Source organism: Aspergillus wentii (assembly GCF_001890725.1).
Source record: "Aspergillus wentii DTO 134E9 unplaced genomic scaffold ASPWEscaffold_3, whole genome shotgun sequence".
In the NCBI taxonomy this organism is placed as follows: domain Eukaryota; kingdom Fungi; phylum Ascomycota; class Eurotiomycetes; order Eurotiales; family Aspergillaceae; genus Aspergillus; species Aspergillus wentii.
In genome coordinates, this window is record NW_024467834.1 from 3,345,104 (window position 1) to 3,366,840 (window position 21,737).

The following is a 21,737-nucleotide window of genomic DNA, read 5'->3' on the forward strand; positions in this document are numbered from 1 at the left end:
TAAACTATAGGTATGCACAACGTATCTTGATAATATAAAAAGACTGATTACAGAGTAAATTCTTATCCAAATCTAAAGCAACAGCATCACCATGCCACGCACAATTCCCCTTCAGACCGCTCCATACAGCGAACCTCTCCTTCCCCAACTCGACATCAAGAACCCCTACTACACCGATCTGCACCACAACCTCCGCGCCGCTGTCCGTGAATACGTCGATTCATCCATCGCCCCATACGCCCAAGAATGGGAAGAGGCGGGACAAGTCCCCGAAGCCGTTCGACGACGTCATTGTGAGCTAGGCTTCGGCATCGTCCATCCGTTGACCACAGTTGAGGATGCGGCGGGTTTGTCGCTTCCTGGGGACGTGCCGCGCGAGAAATGGGATACGTGGTGTGGATTGATTCTGACAGATGAGCTCACGAGAACCGGGTATGTTGGCGTGGTATGGGGATTGGGGGGTGGGAATGCCATTGGGTGTCCGCCTGTTGCGCGGTTCGGGACTCCGGAGCAGAGGAGGAGATGGCTTCCTGGAGTTGCGAGAGGTGATATACGGTTTTGTTTGGGGATTACGGAGCCTGATGGTAAGGGGACTGAGGTTTAAGTTAGTGTGGGTGTGCTGCTGACGTTTGTCCGTGTTTACAGCTGGATCGGATGTTGCCAATATCAAGACTACAGCCAAACGTGAAGGCGATTATTACATCGTCAATGGAGCAAAGAAATGGATCACCAACGGTATCTGGGCAGATTATTGTACTGCTGCTGTTAGGACTGGTGGTCCAGGAAGATCTGGGATCAGCTTGCTTGTGATCCCTCTGGCTTCTCCTGGTGTTACTCGCAGGCGGATGCACAACTCGGGCGTCAATGCAAGCGGTATGTACTTTCAGTCGAAGAGGATACCTGTAAACTGTACTGATATGGTTTAGGCTCGACATTCATCGAGCTCGACGGAGTCCGTGTCCCAGTCGATCATCTCATTGGCGAGGAGAACAAGGGCTTCCCGTTGATCATGTCAAGTGAGTTATATTGTCAATCGCAAAGACCCCATTCTAACTGAATGCCATCAGACTTTAATCCAGAGCGCCTTGCTCTCGCCTGTGCATCTCTGCGCCTATCTCGCGTATGCGCCGAAGATGCCTTCAACTACGCCGTCCAGCGCGAGACTTTCGGCTCACCCCTAATACAGAAACAAGCCATTCAATCCAAGGTATTCAAGTTCGGTCTGATGATTGAGCCCGCCTACGCATTCTTGGAGCAGCTCGCAAATATCCTCGAATTGACAAAAGGTCGATCCAGTGACGATGTCAAAATCGGTGGTATGACTGCTTTGCTCAAGGTGATGTCTACCAAGGCGCTGGAGAAGAGTGTCCGAGAAGCTCAGCAGGTAATGGGAGGGGCAGGTTACAATAAGGCTGGAAAGGGAGCGCGGGTTGAGCAGATCAGTCGTGATCTGAGAGTTCATGTTGTTGGAGGTGGAAGTGAAGAGATCATGATGAGTCTTGCGTTGCGAGAGGAGACCAAAGCACTTCAGACGAGACGGAAGGCTTTGGAGGCTAGGGATTCCAAGATGTGAAGTAGAATTTCGAATCAAGGCTCGTCGTCTTCAACATATCATATTACAGAGCGGAAGTATGAGAAATTATCATATAAATCAACACCATGTTATTGCCGATATCCGTCAGAGTGTTGCCAGAAGCCTTATGAGAGATCAGATAATGCCACACCCAATATCACCAGAACAGACAACTGAATCCCCGCATATTAAAAAACCCACAATCAAGACTGACACAAGTGATCTTTCGCTCAAAAAGTTCAAACAAGTTCCCAAGGATTGATGAATTCTTTTCTGTCACGATCTTTAGATTCCAGTTGCTCGATTCGACGATTGATCACATCAAGATGCGCAATCATATCCTTTGCCGCTATCTTTAACAACTGGAGATCATCAATTGTTTCCGGTCCAAGAGGAAAGGGAATGACTCTTCCCTTGAGACGGGAGTTAGAAGTATTTATGGGATTTGCAATGAGGTTATTGAGAGCATTCCGGTTTGGAGAGTACTCGTCTTTGATCGTTGGAGTACGCGTATTCTCGTTCATGGCGTTGCCAGGACTGGTGGCCTTTTCTTCGGTCTCGCTTTCGAATCCGTCCCATTCAGCAGGCACCGGCGACAAGCTCAAATCACTCGGAATAGAAGATATCTCATCACTGGATCGATCTCCGTTTTCTGTAGACATGACCGGGTGGTCAAAGTTGAAGACATTGGTTCCTGGAATATATCAGCAACGCAAGACAGAGCCGCCACACAATCAGACTCACGGATACTGCAAATATGTCCCTTGCGACTAAAACGACAATTGGCGCATGATCCATGGGTCGTTGTATCAATGTTAATATCCGTCCCAATAACACAGGACTGCCACGGCCCCCGAGAAGAACGGCAGTAATCGCATGGCACTAATGCGACAAATCCCCGTGTTTGGGCAAATCCCGCGAGGAGAGACTGACTGCCCTTTAGATCTCTGCGGATCGGTTCCTTCTTTTCGTTCACATGCCAGTCTAGCTTTCTAACAACCGGAAGCCCATCGTAAGCCTTGAAGTTATTGGTGATGGTCTTCGGAGGTATCGGGAGGTCATCGGCGCTGACTCCTATGACTTGGACCTTGGGCTCTTCTCTATCTGCTTCTAAGATGGATATTTAGTCACCTGAATGGCCTGCATGTAATGGCGTGCCCTTGTCACTTACTCTCTGCCATGGCATGGAAATTTAGTCTGCGACGGACTTGTCTGCCAACCTCGAAGTCAGTATCCTCGACGGGTCTTATGCGCTTTGACAAGATACGACGAAACATCTCCACTGGCTGAACCTGTTGGAGCTCAGATAGAAAAGATGTCATGTCTAGAATGTTGTCAAAATTTATCAATGTGTTGGTGTTAAGATGTCCACTGCCCTGGAGGAGGAAATCTTGGGGACATTTCCATAACACACAATAGGAGGGAGGTCTTCAGTGAATATCTCAGTGATAAAGGGTTTCATGACAGACATATGTCTAAACAATAAAATATGAGGGTGTTCTCATCCTATTATCCACACTGCTCGAGTGAATAGAACAATAGGCTGCCTGAACGTATCTCTCAGCCACAACCATTCTTTCTCGTTTCAAAGATTGATAAATCCATCCTTTTCTATTTATTTGGTATTAATAGCTGCATAGCATAATAACGACTGCATGATCTATCCATAAACCATACCGCTACACTGTAAACTCATAAGATCGATGGCATTACGTCATTGGAGAAGCTCATGTGGGGTATCACCGTACCATACCATACCGTATGGTAAGATCACGGGTCTCGAAGCCCAACTTCACGAATTGCTCGAGTTACTTTTCTCCAACGCCAGTCCTTTCTTGCCTTGAGTGGTGGAGGGTTTGCTATGCTGATACGAAAATTTGAATATCCTCCTTCATTATGGAGAGCTTTGATCAAGTGCCCTTCTCCCAAGAGCTCGTGGATGACCACATTGAGGAGCATTATCCGTCTCGAGCTCCATCCGTTGCCGACAATCACCCAAAGACTGCGTCAAATCCTTCGCTATCAACACATAACTCGTCACTATCTCAGGAGATCAAAGTCCCTGCAGAAACAGAAACAGCACAACGAGATCCTCCGGAACAAGGAGATGCTTCAATCCCTCCCTCGACCATAACTCCGTTTCCACCGCTCCCCTTCGATTCATCGTCCGGAATCCAGATCAACGAAGATGAAGATGATGGCGACAATGAAGAGCTTGCAACATCGTTCGAGCGCGACTCGACTCCTATGTCAGCACAGAAGAAAAGATCGACCTTCTTCGATGATGGGGGCGAGGAAAGCGTGAACCGCATGCACAAGTTTTCCCTGTACGAGACCGCAACTCGGTTTTATATGGTTGGGATGGACCTATCGGATACTCGCTTCAAGATTTTGAAAATCGATCGCACATCGGATACGGGAGACTTGAGTATCACGGAGGATGATATTGTCTACACCAAGAGAGAAATGAGCCAGCTGCTCGACGCGATCGATGATGGCAACAAGAGCACCGGTGGACTGAAGCTCAAATGCAGTGCATGGGCTTTATTGGGGTTTATCAAATTCACCGGTGCATATTACATGCTTGTTGTTACCAAGAGGAGCCAAGTGGCCATGTTAGGCGGGCATTACATCTACCAGGTCGATGGGACAGAGCTCATCTCATTGACGACTTCGAACAGCTCTCGACTGAGGCCGGAAAAGAACCCCGAAGAGGCAAGATATATTGCTATCTTGAATAATCTGGACCTTACCCGCTCCTTTTATTTCAGCTACTCCTACAATATCACCCGAACTTTGCAGGATAGCATTTGTCGGGAGCGCAACACCCAACGCGATGGATATCCCCGGCCGTTCCAGCACGATTATAACACAATGTTTATATGGAACCATCATCTTCTTAGCCCGGCTATCGAGAACCTCAATAATCCTTATGAATGGTGTCTGCCGATCATCCATGGCTACGTTGACCAGGCGAAGCTTTCTGTTTATGGGAGATCGGTGTATATCACTATCATCGCGCGTCGCTCTCGGTTCTTCGCTGGAGCCCGCTTTCTGAAACGTGGCGCCAATGATCTAGGATATGTCGCCAACGATGTCGAGACCGAGCAGATCGTATCAGAGCTCACCACGACTTCGTTTCACTCTGCCGGTCCAAATCTCTATACGAACCCTTTTTACACCTCCTATGTCCAACATCGTGGAAGTATTCCGCTCTATTGGACACAGGAAAACTCGGGCGTCTCCCCTAAACCAGACATCGAGCTGAATCTAGTAGATCCGTTCTATTCCGCAGCGGCCTTGCATTTCGATAATTTGTTTGAGAGATACGGGGCTCCGGTATATGTTCTGAATCTCATAAAAGCCAGAGAACGAACGCCGAGAGAGTCCAAACTTCTCAAAGAATATACCAACGCTATCAATTATCTCAACCAATTCCTCCCGGAAGGCAAGAAGCTCATATATCGCCCATGGGATATGAGCCGTGCAGCGAAAAGCCGAGATCAGGATGTTATTCAAAATTTGGAAGATATTGCAAGTGAAATCATCCCTAGTACGCGTTTCTTCAAAAATGGGTATGACGCCGAATCTGGCTTGCAGCTTCAAAATGGCATCGCAAGGACGAACTGCATAGACTGCCTTGACCGTACAAATGCTGCCCAGTTTGTGATCGGAAAACTAGCTCTTGGTCACCAACTTCATGCCCTTGGCATAATTGATGGAACAACCCTAGAATATGACTCTGACGTGGTCAATATTTTTAACAATATGTGGCAAGACCATGGCGATACGATTGCCATCCAGTACGGCGGATCTCATCTCGTCAATACCATGGCGACATATCGCAAAATAAACCAGTGGAGCAGCCATTCGCGAGATATGGTGGAGAGCTTCAAGAGGTATTACAACAACTCTTTTCTCGACGCTCAGCGCCAAGAGGCGTATAACCTCTTTCTCGGCAACTATATATTTTCCCAAGGACAGCCCATGTTATGGGATCTCTCTACAGACTATTACCTGCACCATGCCGATCCTCGGTCTTGGTCAAACAGGAAACGCCCCTCTTACACATCCTGGTATACGCCCGAGTATCTTGAACCCAAAGCATTACCGCCGCCTCCTGCACGGCCAAAAGAGCCTTTGTCGCATTACGACGACTACTGGCTTGAGTATTACAGGCCGCTAGCCGTGTCTTCATTTTCGAAGATCTTCTCGTATAAGATGAACTCTACGCTTCGATACCTTCCTCCAGCACCCGGGAACCATTACGATATCAGTCCGTTTGTTTCTCGCACACCACACGAAACTGTACAACGGGATCGCCATCCACAACGAACCGTCAAGATCCAAGAGCCCCCCAACCATAGGAGCGACTATTCGAACAGCCCATATCTCCAGAATGCAGAGGCTTCGAGAGAGATCCAAGTCTGGACACACCAGAATCCCTCCGCTGATAAACGAGCACCTTCAGCAGGAATTATGAAAGAGTCGGTATACGGAGTGCCGCAGCCTCTGAATAAAATCCCACCCATCCAACCTCCATCGGATTCCCCTGCACCCAGTAAAGCACAGATGGCCCAATTGACTCTGGGCCACCTAGTCACTGATTCGCTCAACCCGTCTGTCACAGCTGCCGAAGCAGAAGAATATGAGCGCTATATCAACCACCCACTCAAGGTGCCTCTGGTGGTAACGTCCGAGAATGAAATGACAGCAACCTCGATACGCGAACGCGGGTCGAGTCTGGACTTGCTCGAATACGCCAACAAGTGCAACATCGGGGAGAACAGTCTCGAAGCTAACGCGGAGGAAAACCTGGCCGATTATGCCGAATTTCTAAATGTGTCTACGGGAGGGCTCACTGTTGTCGCTGAGGACTATGAGAAGAAACGTTATAAGCGATACCGGCAGTGGCTACGAGGGAAGAGTTTGTTCAAGCAGCGAGTGGATCTGTGATCTTCTCCTGTCAATGACTTCTATGAAATTTCGACTTTATGATGGATACCCCACAATCGTTTCTCTTTGCGGTATGAATATGAAGTTTATTGAGGATATAGCACTGTATGATACGAATCACAAATACAGACATGTAATAAACCAAGACAACGAGGTAGTTAAATCTCACTTATCCAAGTCTCCTAGCCGTAAACTTAAGAACCAACACCGAAATATCCCGGATCATTAGGATCAATATCGGCAAGAAGAAGATCCCCAAGAGTATCATCCGCATTAACAAGCTCCTGCAATTCCTTCTTAATGTTTTCCTGCGCATCCAACTGGCCAGGATCATCCTCAGCCTGCACTGGGTTCTGGAGTGCAAACTTCAACAAATAAACAGCCCCCTTCAGCTCCGTTTTCAATCTCACCATAGCCTCACCAGTTGACTGGTCCGATTCAGAGCTTCGTCCCCTTGTCGCTCTCTTGGCAATTTCACTCTCCTCGTCGAGAATTTGAAGCCAACACGTACACAAGCCCCCGAGGATCTCACCGCGCCATCGCCACAAGCGCGGGTGCGCATTCAGGATAACGGCTCGTGTTGCAGAAACTGCGGAGAGAAGGAGAGGGGTATATGCCGTTCCGAATGGATTCGAGAGAGTGCTGTAGATTGGGGGTATTATCTCCTGGAGATATTTGGTTGTGTGGATGCCCAGTTCTCCTAGGATGATGCATATCTCGTCTACCAGGAGCGTTGACAAACGTGGATGGGGGAAAGAAGCGTAAGAGGAGGTGGCTGTGGGGTTGGTAGAGCTGATATGGTGGAATGAGGGGATAAGGTTGTCGCGGAGGATTTTGGTGACGCCGGAGATAAACGCTTCTCTATCTGTTGTTGATGACTTCTTGACGTTCTCTTGGGTAGATGTCTGGTAGCTTGTTTTTAATAAAGAGAGGAGCGCCGGATACGCTACTTGGAGTAGTTGGATCGACTCGTCTTCTGGGGTGATGGTTGGTAGGGAAAGAAGGCATGGTCGGATAGCATCTTCAAAGACGGAAGAAAGGTTCGTTCGTCGAAGGATATCTGATTTGCTTTCTCTGATTGGGGTGAGGAATTGGGAGAGAATACTGCAGCCACGGGCCTTGAAGGCCAGGCTTTCATCGTCTATCAGGGTTAGGATTACAGGCACGAGAAGCGGGAAATGCGTCTCTAGATGTTGACGGTCTGTTGACTGTAGATTTCCAGTCAGTAATTACTTCGAAGGTGGACAAAGGTCACTTACGCGGTACTGCGAAATCACCCACCCAAAGACCGTCGTGGCGTAGACATCATGGATTTTCCACGGCTTTGACTCCGGATTCAAGATACTGGGATCAAACCGGGGCAGAGGAACAGGATGGAAATTCTTTCTACCAGCCGCAGTGATGGCCGGGTTCTTAGTCTTGGAGAAAAGAGGCCTGACTCTCTCCTTCAGGATGCGTTCGACAAAGGTCCATAGCTCATCATCCTTTGTTTCCTTGGAAAATTCCTCTAGTAATTGATTTGATAGCTCGAGACTTTTCTGCGTCGTCCAAGGATCTTTTTCATACGTGAAGCTCGCCAGTGCGATGACGATATCTGGCGTGTTGCTTGCCTTGCGGATTGGTAGTAGAGCTGCTAACGATGCCAGGGCAGATACAGCAAGAATCGATCTGAGTCGACTATCCTTCACCTCTTTCTCTTTCTCTGCTATTTCTTTCGTTTAGCAATCCCTCCAGAAAGCAAGTCAAGAAAGGTCTCACCATCCGATGATTCTTCCAGGTCGAATGCCTCTGCAAACACCGGTGAGGGAAGAGTAGCGCTGCTGGCCCAGTCATATAGGCTGTTTGCAGCATTTTCATCTTCATTTGACAATTCTCTAGATCCCCAGACCTTTAGATAGCCTTGAGCGACAAGGAGGCTTTCGCACGTCTGGTGTCGTTAGCAACAGACCCACGTGGTAACCGGCAATTTTAAAAAAGGCCTCCGCGCCATACCTCTTGGTTATTTGTAGTGCCCTTAGATATTATATCTTGCCATAGAGGCTCTAATGCATCAGGTATCGTGATATCTCCCAAAAGGGAGTCTTGCAAAGCGTGTGATTCTTCAGTTCGTTGGAGACACTCACGTGCCGCCCTGCGGAGGTCTTCCATGAGGGGTGGATTTTGGCAAAACACCAGTTCGCAATGACACGAGTAAGGATGAAGAGATAAAGATGCTAGATTATTTGGGATCGAAATTTATGCTTATGCTGTTCAAGCGAGAGTTGATGTCAGGCGGTAAGTTGCCGGAACAAAGGCTTTTGTGATGGGATTTTCTTTATTTTCTGCTAAAGCTGGGCCGACGGGGCTTCAGTTCTGTGAGACTTTGACTTCTAACATCTAACATATTATTTTGCTGGAGGCAAACCAAGCTCTTCGCGTCGATTTGACACTTCTTCCAATGCCTTTTCCTTCTCTGTAATCTCTGGATGCAATAGCTGCCATTTGACCACCATATCCAGGGCTTTACCCATCCACGGCCCTTTTCGAGCCCCCAAGGTCTGCATGATTTCGTCTCCATTTACGATGGGCCTCATTTCGCATACACCTTCTAGGTTATTTGTTATTATATACGAAAGGAATGAGTCGTAATCTTGGATCACTGCGGGTTAAACGAGGGGTTAGTGTCTGATTCTTGACATGACGACAACAGTATGGCCTAAATCCTTACCTTTGGAAAATTCGCCCCCATTCATGATCTCTTGGAGGATGCACAATAGCACACAAAGCCTCCAGTCTTTGTTCCATGATATGATCAGTAATCCGATCTGTTGTCGGATTTCCGCGGCGGTTCCGCCCAGGCGATTTTCCAGAAGAGATGACTTGGTGTCAATTATGCTGCTTGCATTAATGGATGCACATTTCAAGATTACGATCGTCTTGTTATCAGCACGAAGACTATCCCTTGCGACTTCGGCTGTGCGAGGTGGGAGCGGCTTTGCCTTTGCCGCGGGCTTCGGTAAGCGACCTGGTACTGTTGACCAAGGAGCAAAGGCAGCAATAATCCATGCGTAATAGGTTTCGGGAGAGTCGCGGATAAGAAGACTGCGTACACGTTCGATAACTGCTGCGATTTCTCCGCTATCCTTTGGAGGGTGGAGGATTTTCTGCAGGGAGTTATAGGCAAGAGACCACGACGAAGTATCCACGCCAACATCATCTTGGTGATTAGCGAATATGGTAGGGTAAAGCTGAAGGCGATCGATAAAATGCAATGCACCTCGCGGGTCGGGACCTGTGATCTAGTGAATAGAGAGCTCAAATTGAACCATAGCCATGTCACATACCACGCAGCATCTTTTCTAATTCAGTGCAGACACGCTCCTTGCTGATCTTTAGCCTGAGAGCTTCACTGATATCACTGTTCTGCATTGCCTTTTCTGTCTCCTCGTCAATCCGATATCCCAACCGGCTAGCAAATCGAATCAACCGTAGCACACGCAACGGATCATCTTTGAACGTCTGGTATGGTTCCATAGGGGTGCGAACGATCCCGTTCTTCATGTCCTCAAAGCCTCTTCGGGTAAGATCTTCCACTTTGGATTCGTTTAGGTTGTAGAAAAGCGCATTGATTGTCGCATCGCGACGCAATGCATCCTCCTCTGCTGTACCAAACTCCATCTGGGGGTTCCGGCTGTCCTCTGAATATGTCTCCTTTCGTAGATTGACTAAATCGATTTCCAACCCAAAGATCTTCGTTGTAACTGTCTCCAAATGTTTCGACTTCTCGGGATTGGCATCAATCTTATGCAGGCTGACAATAGCGTCCTTCAACTCCCCATCTGGGTGGTTCTTCTTGTATTTTTCCAGGTTATTCGGGATATCCAAGTACTCCTTCAAAGCCATACCATACTGATAGCCAGTCATATTACTAATTCCCACATCAATATCGTGACTATCGATCCCCAGCAGCTTATCCCGCACCCAGCCGCCTGTGAAACGCAGCTCTGTCTGCGGGACGTTGACATGGCTGTTTAGCGCAAGCTCTCGACCACGAATATAGTGCGCGACATCAAGGAGAAGGGTCTTCAAGGTATTCTCGATCGGGGTGAGCTGTATTGTGGGCAACGAATGCATTGCCTGATCGGAGGCCTGAGCCATGGCTTCGAGACTGCGAGGGGCCGTGGTGGAAATACGTCTTCGTTTGTTTGCTCGTTCGAAAGGGCTCTTTTCGGTTTCGCGAAGTCTCATGGGACTGTGGACTGCAGGCCGATGCTCTTGTAAAGGGACTGCTTGGTGTTTTGTCTGGGAGAAGCTTCTGTTGTGAGGGGCAGGAAATCGGGGTTGGCTGGCAGAAACATGTGTCTGCGGAGTGACGAGTCGTGGTGGGGGGGATGCGACAAAGGAAGAACGACGACTCTCAAGAAAGAAGCGGACGGCGCGAGATCTCGACATTGATTGCAGCCATAGGATGAGGCTGTACAAGAGTGATTGGTTTAAGAGTGTTGAGTCACAGTCATACTTGGATGCACGAGCAATAATTCCCCGACTCTAAAAAAAAGCGAAGATCACCGCCTTCTGACTCGATTTATCACGAATTAATCTGATCCTTGCAATCGCTTCATTTTCTACAGCAAAGCAATTGGCATGAATAGCTAGAGTGAAAGATAGGAAATTATGTTATTGTGTCGTTGTCTATTCCAATGCTTTAGCTGGCGACGATGTAGCCGACAATGGTCATTCTTGGGGTTTGGGATGATGGAGAGCATAGATCATTGCCTGTGCTTCGATAGATCTTGCAAAATAATTAGAAATCCTCATACGATCGCTCATCATCCTACAAAATGACGAAAGAAATGAAGCCGAAGTGAGTTGGGTGATCTTGGGCAGGTAAACCAGTCACCTGACTCACCACCTCATTAAACTGGTGATGGCCAACTCAAAGTAAGACAGCCATATTCCGGAATGCTGATCAACTATACCCATCTTCCACCTTTTTCTCAGGCCCTACACTCTCATACGCCACTCACGCACCTCGAACTGTACAGCCCATGGGCTCTATATTCTTCTCTATCTCTCTAAGTCGCTTATCGCAATCCATTCGGTGTCCATGACATCGCCCGGAGATGCTGCTCCGGTCAAACCTCCGCCGTCCTTCTCGCCCGGCGTCCCGCGCGTCGCATCCAAGACCAGATACCCAGACCAGCATGAATCCTCGACATCATTAGATTCGGAGCTGGTGGAATCGAGAATCGGATCCTCCCCTACCCCGCCTCTGTCGGCCACTACCACCACTCCCTCTGACCTTCCGATCCGGTCCGCGTCGCCCTACGCTCGATCGCTGAGATCGTCCACACCACAATTGGCGAGATCATCGTTGGGTTCGCCCTTGGAAGGACGGTTCGATGGTTCTGACGACACTCGGTCGCTGATAATCCGCTCCTTTTCACCCGTCGTGGGGGTCTACGCTTCTGCCGACACGGATGAATTGGTTAGGCAGAAAGGATTCCAGGGCGGCTTCTGGGAATTGATTCGGCCATTTGGAGAAGATATCCCTGGAAAGATTGTCATCCGGGATAGTGTGGGAGCGAGTCGGGGGTGGGAGGATTACGGAGTTCGTTTTGTTGACTTGGGTGGACAAAACAACCGGGGGGCGGAGGTTGGAAAGACGGGGCAAGAATCGCCTTTGGCACAGGTGGAGGAAGTGTTGGAAAGACAACTAGATTCTGCAGGCGATCCGCTGAGCGGGACACTGCATCCAAAAGATTTCTTGGGGTTTTCGGGAGCGTCTTCATTATACAAGCAATTTCTACGTCAGCTTCTCTCTTCATCGTCTGCGACGCCTCATGAGACATTTCGCCATCCGGTGGCCAGTGTTATCGCGATAAGTTCGCGCAACACCGCCCCGCTCGAGACGCTGAGGCAGCTTTACGCAGACACGAGCAGTGGAGACAAGAGGCTACCAGAATGGATCAATGCGGAGTATTTGCGCTACTATGTTCTGGTTCACGACGAAGACCAGGATGACATTACGGAGTCGACCAAGCTCTACGATCAAATGAAGCGGCATTTCGGGTTACACTGCCACTTACTCAGGCTCCGAAGCACCCAATGCGTTGTTACCGATGACGATAGTGTCCAAGTTCCCAAATGTGAATGGCTATCGCCTTCAGAGCACCTCCTAGGAGTGGGCCAGACAGGTGCGCTTGCCCTTCGGCTGCTGTACTGAATGATTGCTGATTATTACTAGAACCGTTAGTCGATTTGGATACCGACGGTCTTCCCTATCTATTTGATTCGGATGTCATGTCTATCAAAACCTTTGTTCGAGAATTAGTCGCACAGTCCGTCATTCCATATATGGAGAATAGGGTAGCCGTCTGGAACGATCAGGTAGCATCTCGGAGGCGTGGTATCAGTGGCCGTTTCATGTCAATGTCGCGACGGTGGGCCGGCTTTGGATCTAGCTCTAGATCCAGTATCACCGGAGCTGGCTCAGGCGCCAGTGGAAATTATGATTCCGTACGCGGCTTCTATAAACCCGACGTTCCTGAAGCGGTTCTGCGAAAGATGGCCGATTTTGCCTTCATGCTCCGTGACTGGAAGCTGTCCGCATCTACATATGAGCTGCTGCGTTCGGATTATGGTAACGACAAAGCCTGGAGGTACCATGCAGGCGTTCATGAGATGAATGCCATTAGCATGCTGCTCAACCCTCTTTCCATGTCTGCAAAGACCAAACTTGAAGGAATCGACCAGATGCTCGAGACTGCCTGTTATTCATATCTCACGAGGTGTTCAGATGCGCCAAATGCTCTGCGATGTCTTTGTTTAGCTGTGGAATTGCTCAAGTCTCGTGGGGGCTCCGCTACTGAAAGCGCAGCTAGGTGGGCCATGCGGGTCATGGACCTTAATTTAGTCGGCTCCGTGGGTCAGGTACTCTTCACTGAAAGAATTTCAGCGTGCTATGCATCGAGGACTGTATCCAGTGGTGGTAGATGGGGATCTCGTCGCAGGAAGGCCGGAATGTGGAGCGTTTTCGCCGCTGACCTCTGGCTCAAGCTTGGCAAGCCAACGCTGGCTTCAACCTGTCTCGAAGAGGCGGAAAGACTCTACGCTGAAGTCCTCGATAGCGATGGCGTCTTTCCCATGCCTGATTTGCAAACCTTTGTGGACAATCTCAGGAATGCCGTGAAGGTCGGGTATCTCGAAGCTAGAGGCGTGGGCACTGCATATGACACAGCTATCTCGGACCCATTGGTTACGGAAGAAACCAGCGAGAAACTAGACAAACGCAACCATCGCAAATCATTGATGGGACTGCCAGCGCCAGTAGATGCTGGAGGTCTTAGTCCAGCGCAAGTGACGGATAACGGAACGCCACCAAATGATGATTTTGAACGAGCTTAGGTAAAACAAGGGGTACTACAGTATAATTGGGCGCATGATAGGACATACTTCGTTTATAGAACTTGGGTGTGGCAATTAATCTTCGAGACTTGTTGATTTCTGCTTCAAAACTACCAGTAGTTTGTTAAATCATGGAACATGTGATAATGCACAGAGTCGTGATAGTCTCACGTGATTATACCCCTTATCGATAGACGATCCCTGCCAGTTGGTGGAGTGGCGCAGACGATCGTTTTGTTGACAAGCAACCATAACAAAAACATCAGAAACCTCGGTGAGGTTTACGGCCACGACAGAGCATATAGCTTCTCCATTGAACCCTGCAGACTGCTCCCTGCAAGGGATTTCTTCCTTATATCGACCCCACTGCCTACACTGTGAACGTTTGTCCTCAGGTCTTGACGCTCAACCCGCATTTCCGCAGTCCCAGCTCAGCTCAGCTTAAGATGAACGACCTTCTCAACTATATCCTCACCAAAGAGGACGCTTTCCGAAAGTATGTGCGGTTAATATAATCAATGAAAGAGAAATGAAAGCTAACTAAACTGATCTCTAGAAACCGCCTGCCCTCACTTTACTCCGACTTCACGTTACAGAAGAAAACAAACCCCGACGGATACGCCGTTAATGTCGCTGCGTGGGAGCATGCTTTGACAAGGGCCGCAAGGAATGGATACATATCATCTTCGGGGGGCTCGAGTAGCAAGCGGGCGAAGGGCAATCATCTAGTCCTCAGGACGGATGACTCGCTGCTACGAGATCTGGAGATCCCGGAATGGGGTCGACCGGTAGCACTTGCTACTGTTGTTGTATGGTCTTCGATGTTTCACTGTTTTGGGGTCTGATCAGCTGATGACTCTTGTCTCCTTATCTAGGATGAAGCGATTCGCAAACATACCATGGTCCCTGTGCAGTCGTACATCAGCAATCCGGCGAGTCTGCGAAAAAGTCAGTGGAATATCATCGATCCGGCAGCTTTAAGCCCTTGGAACGTTATGAGCTGGGGTATGAAACAATTGAGGGGCATTGTTGTAGGATCCGACGAATCTTCGGGCCGGTTGCAGGTTCAGGAGCTGGTCTTGGTTGAGAATCTTCAGGTACGACAGTGTCTACTAAACATGGCAGCTTATTGAATTTCTTAGACTTGGTACTAATTTCCTTCGCAGGAGGCTGCAAGCCGCGTGTCCAAGCAGGCCATGGACCATAGCTCGTCTAAAATGGACCTAGTATACACCAAAGAGGGTTTCATGAGCAGATTCTCTAGAGTTCTCAACGAAGACAGCCAATTGTCGGAATCTGACTTTGACATTTTATTGCTCTATTTATCCCGCGACAGCGGTGCCATTGCATATGATGGCAAGGTATGTTGGATATATCTGTTTATAAAAAAATAAAATGAAAATGAAAATGCAAGACGCTAATCATCAGAAGACAATCAAATTCAGGCCCTCAGACAATGCACCGAGAGAAATTACCCAGCAGGATACCAGCATCGCTTCTATGAGAACGCTGATGTCAACAATTTCACAACAAGTAGAAACTTTAGAGAAGAAAATCAACGAGTTAAACTCCACCGCAAAAGCTGCGTTACAGAACAAAAATCGGATTTCGGCGCTGTCGGCAGTGCGCTCGAAGAAACTTGCAGAGCATAACCTCCAGCAACGGCTTAATACACTGGTGCAGCTCGAAGAGGTCTACACCAAAATCGAACAGGCCGCGGATCAAGTCGAATATATTCAGATGATGGAGGCAAGCACTGGCGTTCTTCGCGGCCTGCACACTCAGATCGGCGGTGCCACCAGGGTCGAGGATGTGGTTGATGAGTTGCGTGAGGAGATGTCCAAGGTGGACGAAGTCGGAAGCATCATGAACGAAGCCGGTCCTGAAATCGACGAGACTGAAATTGACGACGAGCTGGAGGAGCTGGAGAACACACAGCGGGAAGCGAAGGAGGAAGAGGAGGCAGAAGCAACTCGCCGCAAGCTGGCCGAGCTGGACAACCTCGAACAGACCACAAAGGACGCCGCGCGCACAGCAGCAAGCGAAAAACACGTGGATTCAGATATAGCTGAGAGCATCGGAAGGCTCTCGCGGATGTCAGTGGAGGATGGCTCTGATTCCCCAGGGTCAAAGGAGCATCCGTTGTCAGCTAAATAATAACGGCCTTCCCAAAACAATGATATGAGTCGACTTGGCGGACATCCTTTTACATTTGTGAATATCTCTGCATAATAACTGGAAAAAATCTATCCAGGATGGGCATTAATTTCCTGGCTATTGCTGGGACTCGAATTTGTTTGGAAATCGGCCCCAGCACCATCTATACTCGGGGGGTTCAAAAGTAGCTCTGCTGGCTTCTGTGTCTCGCCTATTGCAATGGGGCCCTGTATATTCTGCTGGGGCGCTGGGATACTTTCAGGCAGTTCCGGGGCTGCTGATGCCTGAGGTTTTGTTGTTTGAACGACTGCACCACTCTTTTTCCGCGCATTCGCGATCAATCGCTTGAAGTCGTCACCATGGCTAGATGACCACGCTGCGCCATCGAAATCTTTGTTCATAACCTTGTTGCCAGGATCAAAAGACGATGGAGATGCAGCCCAGCCACCCTGTGTTCTCTCCCAGACATCGAGTTCATGTAATAAATCTCTCTTGGTCTTGGGTGCTTTTGAGTCGCAGTTCGCATTCCACAAGTTCATCCATTCCGTATGGCGCCTTTGGAGGAGGGGCCGATTGCCCCAGTTTGGTATTCCCAGATCTTTGAGCTTTTTCCGAAGTACATTATCCTTTAATAGAGAATAATTTATCATGGGAAGTCGTTCCGGCGGTTTATCCATAGTGCCGTTAGATTTACTGCGCGAACCCTGCGAATTGAGCTGTAAGGACCTATATAAGTAGTTCAATCAGACAAATGCATAGACAATGCATTCTTCCAAGTCCCTATAACGTACCCAAAGGAGGCCTGTTTTTGCGCTGCTGGAGGTGCCGAGCTGCCTGTGCAGCTGTCAAGATGTTGAAAGACTGCCGAGTTTTTCATTTTTCGACTGCAGATTGGACATGCAACCAGCTCGTCCTCTGCGCAAGAGATTAGGTGACAGCGCAAGAGGTACGATGTAGAACAACATACCCGGAATATAATCTTCATCTGGCCCATCCTCAATGACTTCCACCGCAGGCAGACTTCCTTGACTGTAATCTATTCTCTTGCTCCTCGACCGAGTCTGTCTCCCTTCCGAGCCTTCGTCTGCCACATTGCCGTCATCCACCGGCTCCGCATTGTCGACCTTCCGCTTCTTTGACGCAGGCTGATTGAGGTGCTCCTCCGCACTATCTCGATCCGCATCCCTAGCCTTCCTCGCAAGATCCAACACACTCGACCGCGCGTTTGTAAACGCTTCCACCAGCTCCTGAACGGCCCAATTGCGGCGCAACTTTGTTTCTTGGTCCGATGTTCGGCAGGCGGGGCATTTGCTATCAGCACTCAAACAGCGACGAATGCATAATGAGCAGAAGGTATGACTGCAACTTGTAATGACGGGATTATTGAAGAAGTCCTTGCAGACCTGGCAACGGAGCGAGGATTCGAGCGGCGCCACAATCGACAGCGGCGTATCCAGCCAGTCGGTGGAGTCTTGAACGTCGAAGGAATGTTCCATTGGACTGACTGGATCTGCTCAGTGCTCATTCAAGAGCACGAGATAGGAATGGTCGAGAAAAGGAGAAATTAGTTGCCAGAGAGAAAAGTGGTGGTTGTCAGTGTCGAATTGGAGAATAATACTGGCCATCGCAGATCTCGCAGCGGGCGGCGCCAAGACCCGCTGACTGATACGCGTTAAGTGGTTTGGCACGCGTCGTGGTTTCTTGGGGAAGTGAGGGTGGACAGCACAGAAGAGAACAGAAGAACAACTGCAGCATCGCTTGTGACCTTGGGTCTCTGCAAACACAATGGCAGTCGATTACAAGAGATACCTGGCTGAGAATGTTCTCAATGAGCGCCGAACTGTAGGTATCGTCCTGTCGCGTTCTCGGCAACTCACTCACATTGAGACAGGTCAGCTATCGCTCGCTGAGTCGAGCTCTCAAGGTTCACAGCAACCTGGCCAAACAGTATGTCGCTGTTATCGCTATGTTGAAATATCGGTTCTAATGTCGGGAAAAGGATGCTATATGAATTCCACCACAATGAAAACAACAAGAAGCCGAACAGCGTGAATGCGACCTACATTATGACGGGGACTCAGAACCCTCCCGAGGAACCTACCAATGGCGCGCATTCGAAATCGGACGATAACGATGATGATCAGATTATGCAGAGCAGTCCCTATCTCAGCAGCTCCATGCCCAACCAAGATAAAGCTTCGGATTCCGTCACAACCACCTCAATTATTCTGGCGCGGGAGGAAGACTTGGAAGGTGAGTAGCCTCTAGTCTGCATTAACGCCACTCTCGCTAACACCGAGCTAGATGCAAAGTCGACTTTCCAAAACATATCCTCAATGCACGTCTACAGTCTACAGCCAACAATTCTCCAAGATCTCAATGTCTTGACGGATGTAACTCGTGAGATGATAACTGCGCATGCGCATGAAGACCCTTTGGAATATGGCAAGCAATGGGGCATGATCCAAAATAAAAACGTCAAGGTTAGTATCTGGCCATCGATCTCAGGATCATCAATGTCGGATTAAATACTAACAACCTACAGCGACGAACGGGCGCACGACCACCCCCACCTGCACCCGCTGCTTCATCAAATGCAGGATCTTCGAAGACAACAGTTCCTGCCAAACGGCCCTTGCAAAAGGAAGCAACGCCGCAAACCAAGGCAGAGACTCCCAAGGAAGAGAGTGCAAGCTCTAACTCTAAGCAACCATCACAACCTTCAGATACCCAGTCTTCCTCAAAGCCCACTGAGAAAACAGCGCCAGCCAAGAAAGAAAAGGGCAACATTTTCAGTTCCTTTGCCAAGGCGAAGCCAAAGCAAAAGAAAGAAGAGTCAGCGACTCCAGCGGCTTCCACAGCTGAATCGGTGAGTGCAACGTATCAGACTCATTTTTGTACTCATAACAGCAAAAGCTAACTTTGTGGAAAGACCAAGCCTAGTAGCGCCGATGAGACCCAGTTGCAAAAGGATCTTGACGATGCTTCAGAGGACGAACCCGAGGAACTCTTCCCCGACAAAGGGGGCTCTGCAGCTGCGGCTGCGTCCAGTAATCGCGAATCGAGGAAAGAGCGAGAAGAAAAGCTAAAAAAGATGATGGAGGATGATGACGACGAGGAAGATGAGGGTGCGTTACAACTACAACGACAACTCCGAGACCTACATGTTTTGGTTTATACTGATCCCTAAAGTAGACGAAGAAATGCCCGATGCCGCTGAAAGCCCAGAAGAGCCGGCCCCTGTCGATCAACCTCCTCCTAAACAGCCGGAAATGAAGGAGGAAGTGACGGTTCAGGGAGGACGCCGAAGAGGCAAGAGACAAGTGATGAAGAAGAAGACGGTCAAGGATGACGAGGGATATCTTGGTAAGGAGATTCGTCAATCTGTCAATGTAATTTCTTAGGCTAACCTGATTTCCGCGGTAGTCACCATCGAAGAGCCATCATGGGAGTCTTTCTCCGAGGATGAACCTGCACCTGCACCACCCAAGAAGAAGCCGGCTGTGAGCGCGAAGGGGAAACCCAGTGCAAAGCCTGGACAGGGCAATATCATGTCCTTTTTTTCCAAAAAGTAAAGGCATATCTAATGTCATGTTACCTCGTGCTGATGGAAGCGATATACATACATCTGTGTCAAAGCGCATCACTTCTGAGCAGTCATTATATTCCATATAATGCTTAGCATCATATCATAAAAGATAAAGTCCATAAATTAATATTTATACCTCTTCTACCGCTATTAGATAATGATATAGAAGCAAGCACAAAACACAACCGGGTATATTAATTACTCGACAACATAAGGCTTTGCCCCCTCCCCAAAGATTAAATGCGGCTTCTGGGCAGCGACCTTCAGGATGGTTTGCGCAAAGACCGAGTTAGCCCATGCAAACCACGATCGAGTGTAATCCTTGATATCGTTTACGTTGATGGACTCGTGGACGAGACCTAGTAGACTGGAGTTGCGGACTAAGTTGATAGATTCTATAATTTCAGAGTCGGAATCGGTCGTCATTGCTTGAACTAGGAGGGACATTGGCCAGGCATATTGGAGACCGACTAAATAAGGTGATTAGCAATTTATTGGTAAGGTCTGTAGGACACAGGGAAGAACTCACTGTGAGGACCACCAATGCCATGGAATGCCGAGCCGGACAGATAGTACGGGTTACCGGCCTTTTCCAAGATCATCTTGCGCGTATTTTTATACACTTTGTTATTCTGATCCGTAAATCCCAACAAGGGCAACGCGAGCAATGAAGGCATATTGGCATCATCCATGAGAAGGCGCGAGCCGTATCCATCAACCTCGAATGCAAAGACATCGCCGTATTTGGCATGATGCACCACTCCATGCTCCCAGACAGCCTTATCCAATGCATCGCCTCGCTGCTGGAGATTCTTGACCAGATCCGAGTTACCACCCGCGGCCTTGACCACTTCGGCGATCTTCTTCAATTGAACAGCCATCATGGCGTTAGGGGGGATGAAAAATCCAAAGGTCGTAGCGTCATCACTGGGGCGGAAGGCGCTACGGATTAGACCCGTACCACTGTTGAGGGGGTTTCCAACACCATCCAGGTTGAGGGTCTCCGTGCCAGCCGTAGTCGTACGTTGGAAGGTATACTGGTTAGTGACAAACTGGCCCTGCGCGTCAAAAGTCGGTTCTGATTGCGCATCCAGGACTTTGAGAAGGGTGTTCAGTGCCGTGTACCAGCGACTGGTCAAAAATTCGGTGGATTTAGTATGTTCGTAGAACTCGGTCCCCAGCGCGAGGAAGTGGGCCAGAGAATCGAGCTCGTACTTGCACTCGAACACCACAGAGGGCTCATACGCCGGGTGTACCTTGTCATCTTGGTTGTTTGACGATGGACTCAGTCCGCTAGGAGGCGGGGGTTGGAAGGCATTGCAGTAGGGTGACTGAATGACATACTCGACCTGGGTATTGATAGCACCCAGGAGCAGCGTATATAAGCTTTGATCCTTCTTTGCGAGGGCCTGATAGCCAGATAATTGATTTGTCGAGTCGCGCAGCCATTCTGCGTTGATATCTCCCGTCACAACAAACGTGTGAGCTCCCTCCCATTGCGAGCTAGCTCTCTTGTTCCTGCTCGATGCAGCTGGCGTTGAGCCGTTGGTGTGCCATCGAATGGTTGTATCCAAAGTATTGGGGAAGGCATTCTGAAATAATTGGGCCAGGTCCTTGTCCACCATGCGAGATGTCACATCTTCAATAACTTTGTCCACTGCTGACGATGCGAATGTCCGACAGGCCTCCGCTGGTCGTTGGAAGGGGAGGTTCAGAGGGCCGCCGCTGTATGGGGCACTGGAACGAGGCAGATAAGTTAGTTCGGACAATTTAATAAGAAATATAATTATACAACTCACTGGGCGGCAGCTGAATAGGATGTATAATCAGGACACGCCCGTCGTAGAATGGCAGGATCATCACGAAGCCCTGCGGTGCTCTGAACCCCGAGAGCAATGGCCAGAACGATCGCGGGGAGCGACGATAATAACGTCATGGCCGGTGGAGTTGATAGATGAAGTTGAGCTCCAGTGAATAAAGGGCGAGGAATAAATTAAGAAAAACGCAAAAGTCGAGGAGAAACCATGAAACCGGTGGCTCAATGGCTATTTAAGAAGATGCATTACTGCGAAAGGC

The 21,737-nt window shown here is 49.0% G+C and overlaps 9 protein-coding genes across 9 annotated transcripts; 5 read left to right on the forward strand and 4 right to left on the reverse strand.

The window, feature by feature from the left end:
* The first annotated feature begins 18 nt into the window (after positions 1 to 18).
* ASPWEDRAFT_153605 (acyl-CoA dehydrogenase family protein) lies at positions 19 to 1,943 on the forward strand. Its single transcript, XM_040829644.1, has 4 exons — positions 19 to 584; positions 646 to 873; positions 927 to 1,016; positions 1,068 to 1,943. Exons 1-4 carry the CDS (start codon positions 92 to 94, stop codon positions 1,571 to 1,573), a joined length of 1,317 nt encoding a protein of 438 aa, XP_040691266.1. The 5' UTR covers positions 19 to 91; the 3' UTR covers positions 1,574 to 1,943.
* ASPWEDRAFT_171059 (DUF3716 domain-containing protein) lies at positions 1,813 to 2,895 on the reverse strand (the record flags this gene model as incomplete). Its single annotated transcript, XM_040830718.1, has 3 exons — positions 1,813 to 2,267; positions 2,318 to 2,683; positions 2,745 to 2,895. The coding sequence occupies 3 exons, from the start codon at positions 2,893 to 2,895 to the stop codon at positions 1,813 to 1,815; spliced, it is 972 nt and encodes a 323-aa protein (XP_040691267.1).
* A 508-nt stretch (positions 2,896 to 3,403) lies between these two features.
* ASPWEDRAFT_39314 (phosphatidylinositol-3,5-bisphosphate 5-phosphatase) lies at positions 3,404 to 6,703 on the forward strand. The gene has a single exon (XM_040835071.1). The coding sequence runs from the start codon at positions 3,470 to 3,472 to the stop codon at positions 6,527 to 6,529; it is 3,060 nt and encodes a 1,019-aa protein (XP_040691268.1). The 5' UTR covers positions 3,404 to 3,469; the 3' UTR covers positions 6,530 to 6,703.
* Positions 6,704 to 6,723: 20 nt separating this feature from the next.
* On the reverse strand, positions 6,724 to 10,666 carry ASPWEDRAFT_50721 (tRNA adenylyltransferase; the record flags this gene model as incomplete). The annotated part of the gene is made up of 7 exons (XM_040837484.1): positions 6,724 to 7,737; positions 7,789 to 8,219; positions 8,351 to 8,456; positions 8,522 to 8,660; positions 8,957 to 9,167; positions 9,237 to 9,800; positions 9,853 to 10,666. The coding sequence occupies 7 exons, from the start codon at positions 10,664 to 10,666 to the stop codon at positions 6,724 to 6,726; spliced, it is 3,279 nt and encodes a 1,092-aa protein (XP_040691269.1).
* An 805-nt stretch (positions 10,667 to 11,471) lies between these two features.
* ASPWEDRAFT_39317 (TRAPP III-specific subunit 85 family protein) lies at positions 11,472 to 14,071 on the forward strand. The gene is made up of 2 exons (XM_040835072.1): positions 11,472 to 12,705; positions 12,756 to 14,071. The coding sequence occupies exons 1-2, from the start codon at positions 11,616 to 11,618 to the stop codon at positions 13,913 to 13,915; spliced, it is 2,250 nt and encodes a 749-aa protein (XP_040691270.1). The 5' UTR covers positions 11,472 to 11,615; the 3' UTR covers positions 13,916 to 14,071.
* Positions 14,072 to 14,150: 79 nt separating this feature from the next.
* Positions 14,151 to 16,072, forward strand: ASPWEDRAFT_153616 (putative vacuolar sorting protein SNF7 family protein; the record flags this gene model as incomplete). The annotated part of the gene is made up of 5 exons (XM_040829645.1): positions 14,151 to 14,411; positions 14,472 to 14,724; positions 14,791 to 15,012; positions 15,082 to 15,276; positions 15,344 to 16,072. Exons 1-5 carry the CDS (start codon positions 14,362 to 14,364, stop codon positions 16,070 to 16,072), a joined length of 1,449 nt encoding a protein of 482 aa, XP_040691271.1. The 5' UTR covers positions 14,151 to 14,361.
* Positions 16,073 to 16,161: 89 nt separating this feature from the next.
* Positions 16,162 to 17,568, reverse strand: rad18 (E3 ubiquitin-protein ligase RAD18; the record flags this gene model as incomplete). Its single annotated transcript, XM_040830719.1, has 3 exons — positions 16,162 to 16,798; positions 16,864 to 16,987; positions 17,040 to 17,568. 3 exons carry the CDS (start codon positions 17,566 to 17,568, stop codon positions 16,162 to 16,164), a joined length of 1,290 nt encoding a protein of 429 aa, XP_040691272.1.
* Positions 17,569 to 17,784: 216 nt separating this feature from the next.
* ASPWEDRAFT_39321 (uncharacterized protein) lies at positions 17,785 to 19,808 on the forward strand. The gene is made up of 8 exons (XM_040835073.1): positions 17,785 to 17,914; positions 17,964 to 18,019; positions 18,072 to 18,325; positions 18,377 to 18,555; positions 18,618 to 18,941; positions 19,005 to 19,200; positions 19,268 to 19,438; positions 19,499 to 19,808. The coding sequence occupies exons 1-8, from the start codon at positions 17,858 to 17,860 to the stop codon at positions 19,645 to 19,647; spliced, it is 1,386 nt and encodes a 461-aa protein (XP_040691273.1). The 5' UTR covers positions 17,785 to 17,857; the 3' UTR covers positions 19,648 to 19,808.
* ASPWEDRAFT_461033 (glycoside hydrolase family 125 protein) lies at positions 19,668 to 21,714 on the reverse strand. The gene is made up of 3 exons (XM_040836692.1): positions 21,461 to 21,714; positions 20,191 to 21,398; positions 19,668 to 20,131 (listed from the first exon to the last, which is right to left on the reverse strand). The coding sequence occupies exons 1-3, from the start codon at positions 21,595 to 21,597 to the stop codon at positions 19,860 to 19,862; spliced, it is 1,617 nt and encodes a 538-aa protein (XP_040691274.1). The 5' UTR covers positions 21,598 to 21,714; the 3' UTR covers positions 19,668 to 19,859.
* Positions 21,715 to 21,737: the final 23 nt, after the last annotated feature.

What these genes read in the sequence shown, in the direction of transcription:
- ASPWEDRAFT_153605 (XM_040829644.1), top strand. Translation starts at nt 92, where the DNA reads ATGCCACGCACAATTCCCCTTCAGACCGCTCCATACAGCGAACCTCTC. An exon ending in GGGGATTACGGAGCCTGATG is followed by an intron (nt 585 to 645) that starts GTAAGGGGACTG and finishes CCGTGTTTACAG; the next exon opens with CTGGATCGGATGTTGCCAAT. An exon ending in CTCGGGCGTCAATGCAAGCG is followed by an intron (nt 874 to 926) that starts GTATGTACTTTC and finishes GATATGGTTTAG; the next exon opens with GCTCGACATTCATCGAGCTC.
- ASPWEDRAFT_39314 (XM_040835071.1), top strand. Translation starts at nt 3,470, where the DNA reads ATGGAGAGCTTTGATCAAGTGCCCTTCTCCCAAGAGCTCGTGGATGAC.
- ASPWEDRAFT_39317 (XM_040835072.1), top strand. Translation starts at nt 11,616, where the DNA reads ATGACATCGCCCGGAGATGCTGCTCCGGTCAAACCTCCGCCGTCCTTC. An exon ending in CCTAGGAGTGGGCCAGACAG is followed by an intron (nt 12,706 to 12,755) that starts GTGCGCTTGCCC and finishes GATTATTACTAG; the next exon opens with AACCGTTAGTCGATTTGGAT.
- ASPWEDRAFT_39321 (XM_040835073.1), top strand. Translation starts at nt 17,858, where the DNA reads ATGGCAGTCGATTACAAGAGATACCTGGCTGAGAATGTTCTCAATGAG. An exon ending in CACAGCAACCTGGCCAAACA is followed by an intron (nt 18,020 to 18,071) that starts GTATGTCGCTGT and finishes TGTCGGGAAAAG; the next exon opens with GATGCTATATGAATTCCACC. An exon ending in TCCAAAATAAAAACGTCAAG is followed by an intron (nt 18,556 to 18,617) that starts GTTAGTATCTGG and finishes AACAACCTACAG; the next exon opens with CGACGAACGGGCGCACGACC.
- ASPWEDRAFT_461033 (XM_040836692.1), bottom strand. Translation starts at nt 21,597, where the DNA reads ATGACGTTATTATCGTCGCTCCCCGCGATCGTTCTGGCCATTGCTCTC. An exon ending in TCCTATTCAGCTGCCGCCCA is followed by an intron (nt 21,399 to 21,460) that starts GTGAGTTGTATA and finishes GCCTCGTTCCAG; the next exon opens with TGCCCCATACAGCGGCGGCC. An exon ending in TGGCATTGGTGGTCCTCACA is followed by an intron (nt 20,132 to 20,190) that starts GTGAGTTCTTCC and finishes CACCTTATTTAG; the next exon opens with TCGGTCTCCAATATGCCTGG.